This window comes from Elgaria multicarinata, chromosome 10, assembly GCF_023053635.1.
Source record: "Elgaria multicarinata webbii isolate HBS135686 ecotype San Diego chromosome 10, rElgMul1.1.pri, whole genome shotgun sequence".
NCBI lineage: Eukaryota > Metazoa > Chordata > Lepidosauria > Squamata > Anguidae > Elgaria > Elgaria multicarinata.
Window position 1 is genome coordinate 12,721,383 of NC_086180.1, and position 22,395 is coordinate 12,743,777.

General features: G+C 44.9%; 1 protein-coding gene across 2 annotated transcripts in view; it reads right to left on the reverse strand.

The window, feature by feature from the left end:
• Positions 1 to 6,311: 6,311 nt before the first annotated feature.
• SCARB2 (scavenger receptor class B member 2) overlaps positions 6,312 to 22,395 on the reverse strand; it is a 59,466-nt gene continuing 43,382 nt past the window's right edge. The window contains exons 9-13 of one of the 2 annotated variants that reach the window (XM_063135983.1): positions 19,348 to 19,421; positions 16,612 to 16,663; positions 14,034 to 14,192; positions 13,728 to 13,783; positions 8,469 to 8,526 (exon numbers count right to left, since the gene is read on the reverse strand). In XM_063135983.1, coding sequence (XP_062992053.1) covers positions 13,754 to 13,783; positions 14,034 to 14,192; positions 16,612 to 16,663; positions 19,348 to 19,421 — 315 coding nt within the window. In that variant the 3' untranslated portion in view covers positions 8,469 to 8,526; positions 13,728 to 13,753. Of the gene's footprint in view, positions 8,527 to 13,727; positions 13,784 to 14,033; positions 14,193 to 16,611; positions 16,664 to 19,347; positions 19,422 to 22,395 lie in introns of both variants that reach the window. The other variant, XM_063135982.1, reaches the window with a different exon arrangement.

Sequence of the window (22,395 nt, forward strand, 5' to 3'; positions counted from 1 at the left end):
CTATGTTGCCTTTGGCAACTGATTGATAATTGCATAAATTTCATATATTTCCTGGAATATTCCCAGTACCATGAGGGACCTCTGGTTGGGTCCTTTAAGGGCACAATCCTATGCATATTGAGATAGAAAATTCCAATAATTCCCAGCTTTCCCCAGCTAGCTGGGGAATGCTGGGAGTTGCACAACTTTTTTCTGTCAAAACATGCACCCTTGTTGTTTTTCATATAACCCTTATGTTTAAATGATAAAAGGAGTGGAGTTCAGTGTTACTGTAGTATCCTAGACATATTTGCCCAGATGTAAGTCTCACTATTTAGAAACAACAACATATCCAAGTATTAAAGAATGGACAAAGTATGGGAATATGCCTGGGTGGCAAAATTAACAATTATACACAAGTAAAAAGAGAGCCAGATTGAATACTTTGAAGAATTGAGCATCCTTTATTAATTTCTGAGGTATCAATTGCATTTTAATCCACATTATTTCAATATGTTAAGACATCAAAATGCAATGGGAAAACTTTATCTGTAAGATTCAATTATTAAAATTTAATAAAAATTTAATAAAAACAAATTGGAAGTGAGAAAAGAAGCCAGTGGGAGACCAGTGAGTTTTGCTTCCTAATAAATGCATAGGAATAACACCTTGCAGTCTAATCTTATGCATGTTTACTCAAAAATCACATATTCTTCAATCGTAGTCTAAGAGGTTTTCTACATTTTGAGATTATTTGAGGGGAATTTGTTTGCTCTGCTCATAGGATCTCTGCATCCAATACAGTAAGTCTGTAACTACTGAAGGAAATCACAGCTTCATGAAGTTCTGCATAGAGAATCTGTGTAATGAGATGGGAAAATTCTGAAATGCAGCAAATGACCAGAAGAGAAAGTTTTCAGAAGTGTCACAATTTATTAATGCCCAAAGAGTTTTGGAAATCAACCCCCCCCCCTTCAGGGTCATTCATTTAGTTTTAAAGACTAAGGGGAGAATAAAGCCTTTTTTCCAAAGGCTTTTTTAAAAAAGCTTCTAGATTTCTGGGCAAGCTCCACAGGCCTTGGCCTCTACCTCATGATTCTTGCTGTCCTTCAGATGAAAAATTAGAGCAGGTGTGTTCTGGCCAAACTACTTCTCAGAGCTTCTCTATATGAGCTATTTATTGCATGCTGATGATCAGCCACTCACAGAAGTTTACGAGTCCTTTACATGAAGCTGTCAACCTCCAGGACATCTCCCACACCTTCCCCCAGTAATCTTGCTTTTAAAAAATAAGAGATAATGCACAATTTTGAATTATCATAGGATATCGTGGGCCACTAGATGGCATTGTTTCATTTAACTTTATGGAGCATTCCCGAGATGGGAAGTTTTCAATTAGAAATCATGTGCTCACCATCTAAAGGAGTTGTAGTCAATATGGAAAAAAAACTAAAAGAAAAAATGATAAGAATGCAGGTCTTTTTTTAATGTAGAGTCACTCTCAGAAATGGCTACTATCAGAAGGTGCTTGCAGATGTAGGGCTCCTAGCACTACCAATCAAAAGGCATATTTAGTCTGGAGAAGATTGAGAGGAGACATGATAGCACTCTTTAAATACTTGAAAGGTTGTCACACAAATGAGGGCCAGGAACTCTTCTCAATCCTCCCAGAGTGCAGGACACAGAATAATGGACTCAAGTTACAGGAAGCCAGATTCCGGCTGGACATCAAGAAAAACGTCCTGACTGTTAGAGCAGTATGACAATGGAACTGATAGCAGCAGAGGGGATTTTTCATTGTTCCTTCTGTTTCCAAGAGTAAAATTGTACCCTGGGATCATATGCCTGCATCTGTAGAGAATAATGTAATGTGGTAGCGGGCTAAAGATGGCTTCTCTGCAAAAGGGGTGGCTACATGCCAGATTTGCATTCTATAATGAATGGACTGTGAACAATGAAGTTTTGAATGAAACCTATAACCTATGATTATGCACTTTAACTTTCCATTGATGATGTAACCTAACTTGCTAATCCAGAACTGACCAAGGGTTAGAAAGAAACTAACACCCTCATTTAGTCAGGGCCTATAAATAGGCTGAGATCCCTTTGTTCGGGATGCCTCCATCTTGTATCTCATGAGAGAGCACCCCTATGCTGCAGTATTGGAAATTAAATTGATTAAGAGCATTCTCCAGCCTTGTGTGTTTGATTGGCTATTAACGCGCCATGGTAGCGAGCCTTTAACCCATTGTTGAGGGACAACAGAACCAATTGCCTAGGGAGGTTGTGGCCTCTCCCACCCCAGAGGCATTCAAGAGGCAGCTGGGCAGCCATCTGTCAGGTATACTTTAAGGTAGATTCCTGCAATGAGCAGGGGGTTGGACTCAATGGCCTTGTAGGCCCCTCCCACTATTCTATGATCTTATGAAAGGCATTGTGAAGCGATTCAGTCTTTCCTTCCTTAATGGCTTTTCGAGGTGGGGCAGGATGAGATGGGAGACATAGTGGAAAAACGTGGAGGCTGGCCTTGTCTGGACCTCCACTCCCGCAAAATTCTACGAATGAGGCAGGACTGCACCATAAAAGCCTCATTTGGAAGCACCCAGTACCACCCGCTTGGAGAACAGACAAGATTTTTATATAGGGATTCATGAAACAGATGGGGATTTCTTCCTTACAAGAAAAGGATTCTGAAGTACAAGTCAGAGAATGGAGGGGGGGGGGGAAGGCAATTTAACAACAAAGAAGTAATTTAATCTGACATTCCACATTCACAGACAAAGTTTAGTGATATGACAACAGTCCATTTCATTTGTTACATACAACATTCTCTTGGCTTTAGGGGATCTGCCTTGATTGACCCAGGAAGAATGCTCCCCCAATAAAAAAATAACATTTTAAATAGTTGACATTACAGTCTTTTTTCCCTTTTTGTATTAAAATGCCCTCATTCTGCATGGTTGAAAAGAGATCTCGAATAGACCCAATGAAGTCATTGTGTTGTCTGAATGCATTTACCACCACAGGGTGGGTTAACACAGCACATTTCCGCAGGGTGGCTTGTTAGTCTTGCAGTGTGGTTTATTCTTCTTGAACAAGCCACTTGAGAAACCATGGCTTGTCCTTGGGTTGTTCATGGTGGTAAACAAGCCACACTGCATGGTTGATTAACTCTGTAGAAAAGGTGCCGTGTTCAGACAACACAAAAACCCATCCTGCAGAAAACCTGCTACATTGAGACAACACGATAACCCACTCTGCGGAAAACAACACAATAACCCATGGTTCACAACAAACCATCTGGGTATGTGTGTGTTAGCATGTTGTGTGAACCCAGGCAAGGAAACTGTGCTGGAACCACTCTGGGACTAAGTGGACTGCAGGTTGCAATTTGTGTCTAGCAATCTTACACACCACCAGCTTAGCCAGTGCAGCTCATCCAAGATGGCGTGGCACAATGATTTTCAAAGTGTGTTCCAAGGAACCTGGACATTCTTTGTTAGGAGCTTATCTGGTTCTTCAATGAAAAGTTCAGATATGGCCAAAAACATTTTCCTTGAAAGACAGTTTGCCCACCACTGCAACGTACAGCCACAGGGCGTGTTCAATGCAGGAGATAGATCTGAAAGGGAAGCAACCTATCTCGCATGCGATCTGCATAGTAAGTGCTCACAGATGTTACTACCTTCCCCTTTCCTCAATATAGGACGGTGTGTTGGGGGAAGTGTGATATTTGGGGAGTTGTCCCTGAAGACATTGGTTTTGCCTTCAGCCAACTGTGCAGTTCTCCAGTGGCCCTGAGCCGGTAGCTCAGTGGTCCTGTTCCTTACAACAACCCATGCAAAGAGAAACATGACAAACTTTTCTGAGGGCTAGTCAATTCTTTGTACACGATTGCACTGTCTTCTCATTCACGATCTAGAAACTAAATGCAACGCTGCTGTGCTCCATCACTTTGCTCTGACCAGCCACTGCTAGACTGCCTTAAGCCACAATCTGCCCATACAGGGCGTGGTAGAAGCAAGTTTATAAGTAGGCCTTAAGACTGGGCTTAGAATAATTCCTCTGGGAACTGGCACCAAAGATCTCCCCACCCTCTGCATTTGGATTTCTAAAGCATAGGACAACACTGCGATGCGTTTTAACCCACTGTCATGCCTGTGGAGGCGCAATTTATCATCAGTAATACTGTAAGTCATTGCTTTAAATTACCTTTCACTACTTTGTATCTACAGAAAAAATAAATCAATATAAATAGGCTCCCTGCTGTAGTCTAGTTCTTTTAAGCATTATTGTGACATTATCATGTTTTAGATGGAAAAAAATGTCAACACTAAGGTTTTCATTTCTCAAACGTACTGGGTAAAACATTTGCACAAGCTTCCAAGGGAATAATTAGTGTTGTACATCAATCTGAAAAAAAACTTGCAGCCCTGTCAAGGGCTGTGCAGCCCCCATCCATGTGATGCCTCCCAAGGTCTAGCACTGGAAAGAACATCTCCCTCATCTGCGGAGTTGGGGTCATCGCATGAAACTGACTGGCACTTGGGATCAGAGCAGAGAAAACTCAGGAAACGATGCTCTTCATACAACATGCTATCAGCATATGGAATCCATCGCCTTTATGGCGTCCTGCCCCCCCCCCCCAGATTCCTTATCATCAGAGGACGGGTGAACTCCAGCAGATCCTGGGGAAGGGACTAGCAGGGGTGCAGGGGGCAGGCAAGACCCATTTGAAGCCCCTCTAAGTCCGACAGGGAAGAAAGGGATCACGAGGCGCCTCCAACCCCAGCTGAGCACAGGCTCATGAGAGTCAGGGATCACCATTGGCAGGCTGCCAGAGCTCTGAAGCTACAGGGCGAATTGCCAGCACCTGGTGTCAGGTTGCTAAGGGCTAAAAGGGCCTATGCAGCCCAGGGATGCTGCTGGAATCAACGTGCAACCCCCAACATTTGGTCCACCCAGCTCTCCATGCGTTTGGACGCACTGGTGGACAGAGCCCCCCCCCCCCCCAACTCTGCCTGCATCTAGAAGCTCTACTCTGCGACTCCAGGACTGCGTTAATTCGACTCTGCCGGTGTCCCAGCCAACTAAGGAATCTGCAGTGACTCTGGCTTGGCCTCCACATTTGATAAGGACAGCCATAAATCTCTGCTCTTGACCAGAAAACGCAGACAGTTGGGATGATAGCGAATAGCTTGGACATCAGGGAGTGTTGAACTTCTTCTGGCCGGAGAGCAGAATTCCATTTCGGGGAAGGTCTCAGGGAGCCGCATTCTAGTGGCAGGCGAGGTTGAAGGCAAAAAAGGGACAAAATACCAGCATGTTTTATTTTAAAGCTCTTCCTGCCAGTTACTAGGCCTTTTAGAGGCCTTCCGACCATTTAGAATGGGGGGGGGGGGGGGGGAACTGCGCAAAAGCCAAGAACCCCCCACAAAACCAGTGGTGGGGCCAAGAGAAGGGAGCATGGCCATCTGTTGAACACTGGAGGGCTGGATTGGGACCCCGGACCTGAGGTTCTAGACCCATTGTACAGCTTTAAAAATGGCTTAGAAGAAATGAGGCTGGGTCTATCAGTAGCTGTTGCCGTGTGACGTAAACAGAGCCTCCACAGTCAGCAGTGAGGTGATTTCAAGTACCAAATGCTGGGGAAACCCCAAGGGGCGGCCGCCATCTTTATGCCCTCCTTCTGCACTTCCCAGAGGCAGCTGGAAACAGAATGCTGGACTAGATTGATCTCTGATCCGATTCAGCAAAGCAATTCTTAGGACTAGTTCAACGGCTCCTGCGCTGAAATGAACAGTTCAGCAACAGTTCTCAGTGAATACATTGTTCGTTACAAAAACGACGAATTCGACACCAACTCCAAAACAGACAGGCAGAACCCCTTTTGCTGCAACCTCAACTTTTCCAATGAGCGAGAGAGAGAATGTCAGTCAGAAATGGGACAGTGAGTCATCACGCATAAGGGGATTTGATACATATGCTATAAATATTTGATACATCAGCTCTGAAAAAGGAGAAACAAAACATGGATTCTTCTAACTTCCATTGTTTACCACGTAGCACCCATACCTATAAAAAGTGTGAGCTGGGCCTCTCAACGGAAACTCAAGTAGGTTCTCCGTGGCCTCTCCTAGCCAAATCAGTAAATGTTAGCTGGCTGGCTTGTTCCCTTCATTGCAGGTAGACTGCAATCCTACTGCTCCCTCTTTCTCCTATAGGAGCACCTCTAGCAGACAATGGTGTGGCCGTTTTCCATAAGCTTCTGCCTCAGTTGCCTTAAACTCCTCACTGGGCCACATGGCCCCTCTCTTCTCTGATTTGCCCCCCCCTCTCTGATCTGCCCCCCTATTGTGCAGGAGATATGGATGAGAAGGATGAGACAATATGAACCTCACTCTTTGTTATATTTAAGAGAGGTGCACATCTTTTGTCTTGATCAAGGGGGCTCACTCTAGGGCCTCATCTACACCAAGCAGGATATTCTACTATGAAAGTGGTATGGAAGCAGTATATAAAAGGCAGGAGCCACATTACTGCTTTATAGTGGTATTGAAGTGCACTGACAACTGTTGGGGCCCATGACATATACCATATACTGCTTTCATACCATTTTCATAGTGTTATACCCTGCTTGGTGTAGAATCATAGAATAGTAGAGTTGGAAGGGCCTAGAAGGCCATCGAGTCCAACCCCCTGCTCAATGCAGGAATCCACCCTACAGCATACTTGACAGATGGTTGGCCAGCTGCCTCTTGAATGCCTCTAGTGTGGGAGAGCCCATAACCTCCCTAAGTAACTGGTTCCATTGTCGTACTGCTCTAACAGTCAGGAAGTGTTAGGATGTGTCAATGGGCCCCAACAGTTGTCAGTGCACTTCATTACCACTATAAGGCAGTAGTGTAGCTCCTGCAGTGCACTTCAATATCACTATAAAGTAGTAGTGTGGCTCCTGCCTTTTATATACCGCTTTCATAGTGGAATATCCTGCTTGGTGTAGATGAGCCCCAAGTCACAATCAGAAGCCTCCACTGGAGAGGTATTTTATCATTAAAAAGCTGTACATTGGATTTGGGAAATAGACTTATTATGCACAAAAAATTGCTAAAGCCAATACATTCAAATGTATTACATTCAAATGTAATTCCTTAGTGTTTCTAATCAAATAGTTGAGATCTGGATCTCCACCAATGTTTTCTGTCCATTGAGTGGCTTTCAGGTCGTATTTTCATGGGTGCATGCAGTGGAAAAGATTTCACCCAAACGGGTAACTGAAACAGCTTTTTCAAAGACAGGGGCTGAGCTGGAACTTTTTAAAAATGCCAATAACAGCAACCCATTGAGTTGCACTGATGGCTCTGCCCTAGAATATTTTCACATGTATACCTTCTTTACAGGGAATTTGGAAACCGTTCTAAAATCCATCCAGTGAATACAAAGCATTATAGTACAACCAGTGGAGGTTGATGGCTTCGATCTCAGTGAGGTCATAAATCCGCTCCAGGTTTCCGTCCAAACCAGTCAGAACTCCTTTAGAGTTCTGACTGGTTCAGACTGAAACCCGCGTAGTGGATTAACTGCCCCACTGACATAGAATATCGGCCTCTGCTGGTGTACAACCACCATGCGGAGTTGATTCCATAGCCGCACACCCAACAATGATGGCTGAGGCTGGAGATTTCTAACTGCCTTGTAGGATCAAGATCATGAGCTAGTCAGACTGACAAATGTTTCCCACCACTCCTTACATCCTGGGAGTTCCATCTAGTAAAAATCTAGCAGAGGCGCTGAGTGTGCAAAACCTGAAAGAAATCTAAAAATGTACATGAGGGGACTAGTAAACTTCCTTGTATGCCAGAGACACCGGCCGTTTCTACACCTGCCTTTCCCCCCAGGATCATCCCTGTACATCCAAATGACACACAGGGGATCCCGGGAGCAGGCAGGGACGATCCCTCCATTTTCCTGGGATAATCCTTAGGTGTAGAAAGGGCCACTGTGTCCTATAGGAAGTCAGTTTACAGAAGGACAAGAGTCTGCTTAGTGATTCTAATAAATAAAAAGATGGGTCACTGTAGCTTAAATCAGCTTCTATGGCCTGCCATACAAGCAAACGCAAAGGGGGCAGTCCACAGCCACCAACACTGTTGTAGACCCACAGAGGTCAATGGGACTACACCAGTATAAGTGCCCATTGCCACACATATTAAAACACTGCTGTTTGCATTCTTGGAAGACAATGGCAAATCATTTTTACGCCAGTCTTTTTAAAACGAACACACACTGTGGTAACCTTGCAGCTTGCACCCTCAATACAGCAGTCCAGTTTAACAAACCCATTCCTGAATTCCACAAAAAGAAAGCAAGAGTATTAATAAATATGTAAGTTGCGTGGCTTCAGCCATCGAGATCTTTGTGTAGTGGTTGTGGTTAAGAGCAGTTTGCATAGTTCAGTCATCACTACGCTCATTTCTGGAAAGTGGCGTCGTTGGGGGTATGGAGTCAAGATGTCCGAATAAGGGGAGCCCTCTCGTCTTCAGAACTCTGCAATGAGAAGGAAAGGTTTAAGCAAACATGCAGTGAGTTAACTTCCGTAAGACAGAGAGGAAGGACAAAAAATAGAATTACTTTTCTTTCCAGAGGGGCGTAATCTTGAAAGTTATCGATGGCCCTGTTCAGACAACACACTAAACCATGATGGTTAAGTGTTGCTTAGTATGTTGTGTGATCCATGACTTAAGCGAGTCATGGGAACCATTCCTAACCATGGTGGCTACATAACCATGGTTTAAACCCGCTCACTAACCACTTGCTGCAAAAGGGTTAGCAGCCTAACCATAGCTTAGCCTGTTGTCTGAACAGGCCCAATATGTCAATCAGGGCCAACCAACATATATGGTCTCTTTCCACCTACAATATAAACTTGTATGTGTTTTATGCCAGTCTAACTGTCGTGGCATCTCCCAAAGAATCCTGGGGCTTGTAGTTTAGTTAGGGCATTGACTGCTAACAGATCCTCACAGAACTACACTCTTTAAATATTTAAAAGGTTGTCACACAGAGGAGGGCCAGGATCTTTTCTTGATCATCCCAGAATGCAGGACATGGAATAATGGGCTCAAGTTACAGGAAGCCAGATTCCAGCTGGACATCAGGAAAAACTCCCTGATGGTTAGAGCAGTACGACAATGGAACCAGTTACCTAGGGAGGTTGTGGGCTCTCCCACACTGGAGGCCTTCAAGAGGCAGCTGGACAACCATCTGTCAGGGATGCTTTAGGGTGGATTCCTGCACTGAGCGGGGGGTTGGATTTGATGGCCTTATAGGCCCCTTCCAACTCTACTATTGTATGATTCTACAGTTTCCTGCAGGGAGAGAATGTTACTAAACCAGTTTAGTACAGATGTGCCCAGTAGGTTTGTCACTCATTGGATCACTTTCTGAAATGATCCTCTCAGCACATATGTTTGGCAATGTCTGAATAGATTGCTCATGTGGCTTTTCTGAAGATAAACTCAAGCAGAATCCTAGATGTCCTGTTCACAAACTTGTACCGGAAAAGGTTGCCAGACTTGCTTGCTTGGTGTTGATCTACATGTGCAGACAGATCGTATGGTACTGCGTTCTCACATCTGAACCATTTCAGGCTGCAGATGGGGGGGGGGGAATCACATATCTGAATATCCCATTATATCAATACTTTCCTGCTTGTGGAAGATTAGCAGCACAGCAAAGAGGCATTTAGCTTAGCCATCTCCCTGAAATGTTTGGCTTTCTATGGGCAGGTTTCTATTTCCTTTGCTTTCCCTCTGATTTTCATCTTTGACGGCTAACTAAGAAATCCAAAAGTAAGCCAAGACCACATCTCCAGTAGAATTCTTGAATACACCTCAGTCCCCAAGCCTTGGACGAGTCATGGGTCTTTTAACCTCAACTCCGAATCTGTAAAATGGGAATTGCAGCGACCTACCTCAGGGTCCCGATGATAATGAACCAGCTTTTTTTTTTTAAAAAAAAAAGGCTTAATACTTTTTGCTTTTTGAAAATGCTACATAAAAATGAACAACCAGCAGTAAAATGACCACCACCATCACCACAGCCACAAGACTGAGCTTAAACCAGGTCCATGCAGACTGTTAGTCAATCTTTAAACACAGTATTATAAAAAAAAAAAACCCACCCTTCCAAGACAAGCAGAGTGGGGAAGACAGACAGAAGCAACAGCTTTTCCAAGTGAGTAACCAACAGCTGGTTAGCAGCAGAACACCTCGACTTTCCTTCCCTCGCTTGTTTTGGGCAAAACCTACTACCGTGACCAGCTGGATGCACACACAACGGCACAAAGTTGTGCTCGCTTCTGCAGTCTCTGTCCACCACTCTGCCGCTAAGATCATCTTCTTGGCCCGCCGCTCTGACCATGTCACTCCACTTCTGAAATCTCTTCATTGGCTTCCAATTCACTCCAGAATCCAATATAAACTTCTCCTGCTGACCTTCAAAGCTTTTCACGGCCTAGCTCCTGCCTATCTCTCCTCTCTCATCTCACACTATTGCCCCGCTCATGCTCTCCGCTCCTCTGATGCCATGCTTCTCGCCTGCCCAAGGGTCTCTCCTTCCCTTACTCGGCTTCGTCCTTTTTCTTCTGCTGCCCCTTACGCCTGGAACGCTCTTCCAGAACACTTGAGAACTACAAACTCAATCACTGCTTTTAAAACTCAGCTAAAAACCTTTCTGTTCCCTATAGCTTTTAAATATTGAGTTTGTTCTGACCCTATACTGTCAGCTTCACCCTACCCGGTGCCTGTTTACACTTCCCTGTGCCTGTTTGCATTCTCTTTCCCTCCTTATTGTTTACTACAACTTTATTAGATTGTAAGCCTATGCGGCAGGGTCTTGCTATTTACTGTGTAATCTGTACAGCACCATGTACATTGATGGTGCTATATAAATAAATAAATAAATAATAACAACAGTTGTAAGCACTGGTTTAGAAAAGAAGAGCACACAACAGCAGCAATAGGCAGAGGCAGAGAGAGAAAAGCCTTCTAGCGCACTCTGGTATTCTCCTCTCGGTGGTTATGGTAACCCCAACTGCAGCCTTCTCCAACCTGATGCCCTCCAGGTGTGTTGTAGTCCAACACATCTGGAGGGCACCGGGCTGGAGAAGGCTGCCTGATTGTGTGGGTACTGTTTAGACTTGGACCGGAGATACTTGAGATCCGGTCCTTCCCAGCCATGGAAGCTTGCAGGGTGACTTCCTCCCCCAGTGTAACCTACCCCACATGGTGCTTGTGGGGTGGAGATGGGATAATCCCATGTATGTCATCCTGAGCTCATTGAAAGAAGAGTGGATAAAAGTTATAAATCTAATATATACAAAGTGCCCAAGGCACGCAACTATGTGATATACATATAGTGATAGACAGTAGTAATAAACCTTATTTGTTTACAAATATACAATAATCTACGGTGTTCAGCCGATTCGTCCTGGGTGAGTGAATACAAACTTGGTCGGAACTATGCGCTCATAACTTAAGTTGATAGATTTCTATGTGGCGACAGTGTATCTTTTTCAACAAAAAAATATGTTATCTTATCCTTTCAGGGTTTGTTCTGACAAAGCTCTCACGAAAACAGGCGAAAAAACCGCAGAAACCTGTCAATAAAGTCTATAACGCTGTTAAGTACTATTATAAATATTATAAACATATGTTAAAAAGGTGTCATTACCAGCATTGTATCGTGTCATATAAATATATGTTAAAAAGGTGTCATTACCAGCAATATACTGTGTCAAAAACACTGTGACTGTGGTTTATGCATATTATACATTGGAAATTATTATTGTAAAATGATTATTATATCAAGAGTATTTATTATTGAAAAATGACGATTATATCATGAGTACTTTTCATGCACAGTTTTGTTAGGAACCAGTAGTGGGCCAATGATGATAGTGCAGGTGTTATGCACCAATTATATATTTGTATATTTGTAAATAAATAAGGTTTATCAGTTACCTAGGGAGGTTGTGGGCTCTCCCACACTAGAGGCCTTCAAGAGGCAGCTGGACAACCATCTGTCAGGGATGCTTTAGGGTGGATTCCTGCATTGAGCAGGGGGTTGGACTCGATGGCCTTGTAGGCCCCTTCCAACTCTGCTATTCTATGATTCTATGATTCTACTGTCTATCACTATATGTATATCGCGTAGTTACGTGCCTTGGGCACTTTGTATATATTAGATTTCTTATACTACTGCCTTCCCCCTTTTTTGAATGCATTTTTAAAAGTTATAAATCATCATCATCATAATGGCTGCTATCTGATTAAATAAATTTGAGGGCAGGTTGTCTATATGTCTTCAAAGCCCATGGTTGCTGCGAATTGGCACTGTATCACTTATACGATGCAGCCGCCGATTCGCAGCCACTGTGTGCCTTTTCCCCGAAGCTGCGCATTAGAGAATTTGGGGATTTGCCCCGACTTTTTCCTTCAAAGCGAGGTCACCACGGCCCACCTGCCGCATGACCTCGCTCCGTTGCCGATCTGGGAGGCGTTCTGAGGCAGTACCTGGATGACCGCTGGGAAACCCTGTGGCCCCTCCTGGCATGGGGATTTCCTGTCCCCACCTCACAGCAGTGATACTATGTGGTTTCAGGGGGAAGCAGTGGCGCAGCGGCACCGTGAAGACAGGCCCCTAGTTGAGCAATGGGATGGGTTTTGGTCAATCAATCCATCAATATGGGAAAAACAGTCATTGTGAAATGGGGGAGGACATATTCTCTTTGTTTTTAGATGCTCTAGTCATGCATTACAATAGGCATCGTCACAAAACTGCGCACTTAAAAAGTTGCTGACTTAGGCCTTAGCAAGACCTATTTCATAGTCCGTGACGGAGGAGGGAAGATCTCGCATTGTGATTAACGCGAGGTCCCTCCTCCGTTTACATGTGAGGCGCGATGACCTCAGGAGGAGAGGCGTCATGCCCGCCATTTTTGTTTTAAAGAGGAAGGTGCGCACGAACGCCCATGCGCTAAAGGTAAGGTTTTTTTTTTAATTTTAATTACTTTTCCTGCTCCCCCCACCCTATCCCTGATGGGCGCAGTGCTCCTGGCTCCACGTGATGAATCGCGCAGGGCCGGGTCAAACCGCGGCAACGGGCCACACGTTCTGCGGGATCAGCCCAGGACTGCGGAAAAAGCAGGCCCAAAGGGGAGGGCAAGATCTCGGGGCAAGGGAGGGATCATCCCTCCCTGATCCCGGGATCCTCTGTGCATCATGTGGACGCACAGGGACGATCCCAGGATTCGCCCTGGGATTTCGCCCAGTCTAGCTAAGGCCTTACTACGACTTTTCCATTTACTCTGGGTTATCCAAGGGCATTGCCAGAGAGGCTGTCTTTTGTTGAGATGGGGAAAAGTAGGAATGCAGGGCAGGGGACTGGATTTTAAGGTCCGGTAGCCCACACTCCCTCCTTTATCGGGTTAGCCTTGCAGCAGCGATGCTGCGGGCAATTGATCCGCCCTTCCAAGGCGGTGGCGAAGGTGATGTGAAAGATGTGCCGATGGTGATTAATCAGTAGAGGGTCACTCCCTCATGCGAGTCATCACAGCTAACGCGTGACGATCAGACAAGGCGAAACCACCCTTAGACTTCAGAGTTCATTAGCCAGGCATCTATTCGGCACTAAGATTCGCAGCTAGCAAAAAAGACTAGGAAAGAGGTAGTCTAGGCTGATCTTACCATGTATCTCACGCCAGCAGCAGAACTTACTCTGGATCTATTAAACCTTCTCTGCCCTGGAACAAGCATTTCAGAAGAGACAAAATAAAAGAAACAGGGACAGGAATAAAACAAAGCACAAAAGCATTGGGGAGACAGAAGAGACACATCTCTTTATCTACAGATATAAAAAACATATACCAATAACCACAAGCAAATTTTAAAAAAGAGAATGATTTATTAATTTATTTATTTCTAAAAAAAAAAGGCCTTTTCCCTTTCCGCAAAAATGGAAAGGGAAAAGATCAGATGTAAACACTACCTTACCTCTTCTGTCGCCCGTAAGGGCTTGTAAACCAGGACAACAAATATGACTCCAAGGACAACGCCAAGCACCAGGATGACGAAGGGAACATTGGTGAGTGCAGAGCCTTCAAAAATAGCAGTCCTCAGTTGGCTGGCAGATGCTTTATCCAGCACGATACTCTGGAGGAACAAGGCGGAAATGGGGTGGGAAGGAAACACGGGTTCATTTTGCTGACCATGACCGTCTATTCAAATATCATCTGTTTTGCTTCCAAACGGTGGACTCCTAGCATTAACAATGAGAAAGTGTTGCACAGAAGTGTCGTCTTTTTATTTATTTTTTACCCTTAACAGATTTTCTGCAGCAAGGAAAAAGACAGAAGAAGTGGCGGGTAGGGTGACCCTATGAAAAGGAGGACGGGGCTCCTGTAGCCTTAACAGTTGTATTGAAAAGGAAATTTCAGCAGGTGTCATTTGTATATATGGGGAACCTGGTGAAATTATTTGAAGGAACGCCTCCTCCCATATGTACCTGCCCGGACCTTAAGATCGTCTACAGGGGCCCTTCTCCGTGAGCCCCTGCCAAAGGAAGCGAGGCCGGTGGCTACTAGGAGGAGGGCTTTCTCCGCTGTGGCACCTCAGTTGTGGAATGAGCTCCCCAGAGAGGTCCGCCTGGCGCCTACACTGTACTGCTTTCGTCGCCAGCTGAAGACCTTTTTATTCACTCAGTATTTTAACACTTAATTTTAACTTAAATGTAAATTTTACTGTTCTAACTCTGGATTTTAATCTTATATCAATTTTGCTACGTGGTTTTATCCTGGTTGTGCCTTTTATACTGTATTTTGTATTTGTGCTCTTAACCTGTTGGTTGTTTTAGTATGGTTTTAATTTTTGTGAGCCGCCCAGAGAACTTCGGCTATTGGGCGGTATAAAAATGTAATAAATAAATAAATAAATAAATAAATAAAATTCCCTCTTCATCGCAACAGTTAAAGCTGCAGAGCCCTGCCTTCTTTTCCATCTGGCCACTGCAGCTTTAACTGTTGTGATGAAGAGAGAATTTCACCAGGTGCTGCATGCATACAAATGACTCCTGCTGAAATTCCCTTTTCTATGCAACTGTTAAAGATAGAGGAGCCTTGTCCTCCTTTTCATACGGTCACCCTAGTGGTGGGAAAGCACAGGAGGGCTGCCAGGGAAAGTCCGCTTTATGAGCGCTCCCATAAAATTCTGTGAACGACACAGGACAATGTCAGGATAAAAGCCTCGTCTGGAAGCAGCCTTAGACTGGCAAAGCGCGTCTCCAATGCTTTGAACTTGGGCCCCAGTTCTGATGTTGCTCTAGAAGTGGAGGTTCTCCAGTGCACTTGTGTGCAGCCTGGAGATGTGAAGGCCCAGGGAAAAAGCAGAAAAATTCAAGAGGAAAAACAGTTCCCCCCACCCCTGGAACCATTTTTGTTTTTTCTGAAAAATTGGAAGAACACGTTGGGATTATGAAATGTTTACTTTTGGAATTTAAGGCAAGTTGTTTATATATTGTTACCTAGGGTGACCATATGAAAAGGGGGACAGGGCTCCTGTATCTTTAACAGTTGTAGAGAAAAGGGAATTTCAGCAGGTGTCATTTGTATGCATGCAGCACCTGGTGAAATTCCCTCTTTATCGCAACAGTTAAAGCTGCAGAGCCCTGCCTTCTTTTCCATCTGGTCACTGCAGCAAGACATGCCCAGGGAAGTTATCATGAGAATACAACAGCATCTCTTCTTTCTTACCAAATCAGGTTGGGATGATGGGAGAAAAGATGGACTGTGAATGTAAGTCACCCACCCACAATCCCATGCGGATCTTCTGCCAGAAACTGGTGCGATATCATGTCTAAAAGATGGGAGCTACAAACCAGGAGGAGCCCGGTTTAAATATCACCACTGCCAGGTGGCCTTTGGGAAGCTATTCCCTCTCTCTCAACTGTGCCTCCTTCCTCTGACTGCCCCCAGGCAATGCAAATTCTGCACCAAGAAGAGATGAATTCTGCAACCTGCAAAAAGCAGGCAAATGTGATTTTGCATAATTTATGCTGTTTTTGCTAATCGTGAAGACAAAGTTCTGTGCAGGGTACGGATGCTACTCGTCAGCTACTCCAGCTTGCTGGGATTCCAGCAGGCAGGATCCACACGTCGCCTGGGACTGCAGAGCTGAAGAGAGGCACAATCTGGCATCATCCATCAGCAAGGAGACCAAAGGCCACTTTGCACCCGCTGCCTCCTAGGAAGAAGAACTTCATGGCGAGGCGGAAGGCCAACTTGGTCCCATCCATCAGCCAGAAGTAGCTACTCTGATCCTTGCCTTCCTCTTCTGCTTTTTGTATCATGTCTCATTAGGTTCTGATCCTGCAGTCAGGTTCTGTCTTAACATTCAATATCTGCATGGTACACAGCAAACGTTAGGTGCTTTATGAGTTGTTGTAATTGTTGTTGTTGTTATTAATAACACTAAATTGCAAGGAAAAATGATAGATGATGTTGCATGATTAGATAAACATCACTTTCTCCAACCATTCTAAATGTGTACCTATGAAAGTGTTTTTATAAATGCTTACCTCATTTATATACATCACAGGGTAAAACATTGTTTTGATCTTGCCCGTTTGGCTAAAAGAAGAGACAAAAGAAGTTAAAAGAACGGACGTCGTGCAGCGATCTCATACAAGACATCGCCATTTCAACACCAGGTATTATTATTTGCTATATTTATATAAGGCAGCCCAATAACGTTGTTCTCTCGGCGGCTCCCAACGTAAAACAAAAACAGCATAAACTTTTCTAGCACAGAGAACTGTAACAGCAAAAAATACACAGCGGTACAGAACACATGTGTATGAGTTTAAAATTGATCCAGGATTTGTTTTACAGTTCGGCTGAATGCTCAAAGTTGTTTTTAGATGCAAGTTGTCTCTGTGCTTTTAAAGTTTGCATACCTTTTTTATGTTTTTAATCTTTGTAAATCGCCCAGAGAGCTTCGGCTATGGGTCAGTATAGAAATATAATTAATCTAATCATCAGCATCAGCATCTGGAGATAAAATAAACCTCTCTGTGGAACCATCACTGAGAAGGATCCTGGAAGCCATCCATTTCACTTCACTTGGAAAGGAGCCAGAATGAACCAAGAAGGCTGCCCACACGTTCTGCGGTCTCGGGACAATCCTGACACCGCAGAAAAAGTCAGGATTAAAGCTGTCCCGGTTATCCCAGGGAAAGGGAGGGATCATGCCCCCCCTACCCCCGGGATCCCCTGTGCATCATGTGGACGCACAGGGATGATCCCGGGGCAATCCCTGGGATATCGCCCCATCTAGACATGCCCTAAGTGTGGTCGCACATAGATTGGTACAATGACAGTATGATACTGGCAGTTTTATTCTCAGTTCCTTTTCTTATAAACCCAAACATGGAGTTTGCCTTCTTTACAGCGGCCGCACACTGGGTGGACATTTTCATCGAGCTGTCCACCACAATCCCAAGATCTCTTCCCTTTTGGTCACCGCCAGCTCAGATCCCATTAGGTTTTACTTGAAGTTGGGTTTTTTTGCCCCAATGTGCGTCACCTTACACTTGCTTCCATTGAACCGCATCTGCCATTTGGACGCCCACTCTCCCAGCTTGGAGAGATCCCTTTGGAGCTCTTCACAATCCCTTTGTGTTTTAACAGCCTTAAATAATTTGGTGTCGTCGGCCAACTTGGCCACTTTACTGCTCACTCCTAATTCCAGATAATTTATGAACAAGTTGAAAAGAATTGGTCCCAATACCAATCCCTGTGGGACCCCACTATTTACTTCCCTCCATTGGGAGAATTGACCATTTATTCCTACTCTCTGCTTTCTGTTCTTTAACCAGTTACTGATCCATAAGAGGACCTCTCCTCTTATTCCATGACTACTAAGTTTACTCAGGAGTTTTTGGTGGGGGACTTTATCAAAAGCCTTTTGGAAGTCCAATGTCCACCAGATCACCCTGTCTACATGTTTGTGACACTCTCAAAGAATTCTAGTAGATTAGTGAGACAGGACTTGCCTTTGCTGAAGCCATGTTGATTCTTCTTCAGCAGGACCTGCCCTTCTATATGCTTACTAATTTTGTCTTTAATAATGCTTTCAAGCAATTTACCCAGAACAGATGTCAAGCTAACCGGCCTGTAATTTCCTGAAATCCCCCTGGATCCCTTTTTGAAAATTGGCATTACATTGGCCATCTTCCAGTCCTCTGGCACAGAGGCTGAGCTTAGGGACATGTTGCATATTTTTATGAGGTTCGTAATTTCACATTTGAGTTCTTTGAGAACTCTAGGATGGATACCAACTGGGCCTGGTGATTTTGCTTTCAATTTGTCGATAAGGTTGAGAACTTCATCTTTTGTCACCACTATTTGCCTCAGTTCCTCAGACTCCATAGACTATTTTTGGAAATCTACCGCCACCTAAAGGACACTGTGACAGAGCAAAGACTAATAGGCCACGTCTACACAGCGTTCCGAAGGCGCCCCGAAGCCCCTTTAGTCAGCAGAGCTCCCAGCAGCAGGGCTGGGTCGTGGGAGGGAAGAGAGCGGATGGGCGAGGAAAGGGGAGGGTGCCTCCCATGCCCCCGGGACCGCGCAGGGGCTGCTGCCGCCGCCGCCGCCCCTTTCCTCGCCCGTCTACTCTCTTCCCTCCCACGACCCAGCCCCACTGCTGGGAGCTCTCGCAGGGCCTGCTGGCTAAAGGGAAACGGAGCCTGGAGCAGCCCGCCCGCAGTCTGCGCTGCCGAAGCACGCCTCCTCCTCCTCCTCTTCTGGGGACGATTAAGGTACGTACTACACGAGCGTTTTCGGGGTGCCCTCAAGGGGCTTCAGGGTGCCTTTGGAACGCTGTGTAGATGTCCCCATAGACCAAAAAGAGGGTTTTTTGGGCTGTTGTTTTTTACAGAAAACCTTTATAAACTGGGCTTAACAAAACACATCCACACCAACATCCAGAATGCAGTTGTACTTAAAACATGCTCAATAGTTAGGAAATTCCTGAAACAGAAAAAGACAGCATGACCGGGGGGGTGGGGGGGATCTACACTATTGCTTTTAAAGCGCTTTAAAGCACTTTGAAAACGTTTTGAAACCTGTATATGCAGTGTGTCCTGGGCCCCAACAGTTGTCAAAACTGTTATAAAGCGCTTTAAAGCGCTTTAAAGCAGTAGTGTAGATCCCCCCTTGGCAAAGCCTGTCATGTCCACCTAGAAAAATTGCCACAAGCAAGAAAACAACAACGACAACAACAATCATTTAACAAGCCACTGAATACTTACAAAAAATCTGGTAGTTGCTTAAGGTAAACATTGATCTGCATTCGCTTGGCTGCTTGTACCAGTATGCCTGTCAACTGCAGAAGAAAGGGCATTTGATTTAAGTTTTTTACACTGACATACATTTCTTTTAACAACAGCAACCTCACAAATTCAATATGGATTTACTCTTGGGTGGACAAAGAACCCAAAGCGACAAGCTGGGATGGGAATCTAGATTGTGTGGGCTCAGGCATTGATGAGAAAAGTGACAAAGCATAGAAGAAGGCCAAATAAATAAATAAAAGAGTAACAGATGAGCGGCCCAATCTTACACATGTCTATTCAGAAGTAAGCCCCACTGAGTTCAATAGGGCTTACTTCCAGGATAGTGTATATAGGACTGCAGCCTCCGGCTCCGGAGACTGTACTGCGAGAGTTAAAGCCAGAGCTAGTGCTTTAGGGGAGAGAAAGGAAATATAGAAAGTGGAAACCGAAAAAGAAAGCGCTCGGTAACATTTTTGTGCAACCAAGTTTCAGAAAGTAGTTCAGTCTCCATCCAGCAACAGATGCTGTATGCACTGAGGAAGAAAAGGAAGGGAATTCTGTTTGATGCCACTGTAAAGTCGGAGGAGCTTAACTTTCCAGGATTTAAAAAGAAAATCTGTTGGCAAGGAATTATGGAAGTTGCGGTCCAACACCTCTGCAGGGCGCCATGTTGGGAACGGCAGCTCTAGCTCAACTTGGGACTCAAGCATTTTAAGAAGAGAAATTGAGAAAGGAGAAAATAAAATGATAAAAGGTTTAATGCGTGAAATATATAGAATATTGGTTGGGAAGGGGGAGCCAGAGAATATGGGTAAGATGGTGTGGGAAACAGATTTGAAGATACAAATAGGGCAACAGAGTTGGGAGGGAATATGGAGACAAAGAGTGTTGAGAAGTATGTCAGTGAGGATAAAAGAGAATTATTACAAGATTGTATGGAGGTGGTATCTAACCCCGGGGAGACTAAATAAAATAACCAAGCTGAACTCAGCAAATTGCTGGAGAGGATGTAAAGAAAAAGGAACGTATTTACATATGTGGTGGGAATGTGTATTTGTTCAAAAAATGAGGAAAATGGTGTTTAAAGAGATAAATGATATAGTGGGAATGGAGACTGAAGAGACACCCACAGTGGCATTGCTATCAATATATGGAGATTTAAAATGTAATAAAGAAACAAAAGAACTGATAACGAATTTGCTGACAGCAGCAAGGTTGATTATATCTAGGAACTGGAAACTGCAAGTTCATGTTGAGGACTGGTATAAAGAGATTTGGGATATTGCTATAAATGATAAATTGACATGTAATATAAAAATAAGAAAATAAGAAAAGGGAAAAATAAGAAAAGGGATAACAAAAACAAATGATTTTGAGGGAATTTGGAATCAGTTCCTAGAATATGTATTATCTAGGGGAAGTGGAAGACCACCTCCAGAAGAATCAATGAGATTTTGGAAACAGGAACAGATCCCGGGGTGGGGGGGGGTGCACTATATGTTATGTAATGTTATAAAATATTAGTTAGAAATGTTATAAGGATAAAAAAGATTGTATCATGTATTTTTTTATTCTTTTGTTGTTGTCTTGTGTTGTGAATATTGTAGTATTGTATTATATATCTTTTTTAAAGGGACTCGAACAGTTTGCCAATCAGGAATGTACCATGGGCTTGTGAACTCCTGCGATGCAGCCAGCAGCTCACAGCCACCACAGGCTTTCCCCCTGAAACTGGGCGCTTTAAAAGTTGCTGAATTACTGCGCCTTTTTCTTTTGCTGCGAGGTCACCACCTTCTTTCCACCGTCTATCGGTGGTGGTCTTACTTCAGGTTCAAGCTTGGGGCGCTCCCAGGGGCAGAGGGCAAGGCCCAGGGTAGGACAGAGGGTGGGCTCAATGAGCCGAATGACTGCTGGCACAGCGGCTTTTTCAGCTGGAAAGCCCCACTCCCTCCTGCAATCAAGATTTAGCATTCCCGTCTCGCAGATGCGATGCTGCAGGGTTTCGAGAAGAGGAAGGTAGCGTCAAAACAAGGCCCTGTTTCCCTGGGCCTTGCTAGACAGCAGGTTAGCCCGGTGTGAAGCCCAGGCTTGTCCTTGTGTGTCCAGAGGACGCACGGGGGAAGATCCCAGGCTCAGGCAGGGGTCAAACCTCCCTGGGATCGGGGTAAACTGCACCACTTTGGGCCTGGTTTTTCCCGCAGTCCGGGCTGAGCTTGAGACTGTGGGCGTGTAGCCCATTCCGCCGCTTTCCCCAGCTACCGCAGTTACTCCTGAGTAGCCGGGAAAAGCGGCAGACGGGCCGCAGCATTCCACAGGAGCGCTACAGCCATCAGGGCTAGGGTGGGGACATGGGGGGGGGAATCGGAGCTTAGGGAACATGGGGGGAGGGGAGGAATCGCAGCCCAGGGGACATCGGGGGGAAACGGAAGCCAATGGAGATGGGGGGGCGGGCAGGAATTGGAGCCCAGGGGACATCGGGGTGTGTGAATCACGGCCCAGGGGAGGTCGGGCAGGAAACGGAGCCAGAGGGCGGAGCGGGGAAACCTTTTTTTAAAAAAATACACCTCACCTTAATCGTTGGTGCACACATGGCCCTTTAAGACTTGAACAAAATGGAGGATGCGACAGGGCTTCCCTGCAGCCCATCGCATCTTACGTCTGGATTGGAGAGACGGCCCACGCTATTTATTTATTTATTTATTACATTTATTATATTATATATTATGTAGCGTGGACTCGCCGCTCCTCCAGCACCGATTCCCAGGTAGGTCTAGCAAAGCCCCCTGTGTGCACGCTGATTCCCTCCTTCACTTCCTGGTTTGCAGTAACTATAATTTGCCATGGCACCTACATTTGGTTCTCCTAACCATGGTTTGCCTCCACGCAGAATAAGAAATCATGGTTTGATGGAGGCTCCAACTCTGGTTTGGAGGCAAACTGTGGTTTAATGATTTCAAGAAGGGTAGCTGGATTCGCTCATTGCAGCAAAAACAACAAGGAGTCTTGTGGCACCTTAAAGACTAA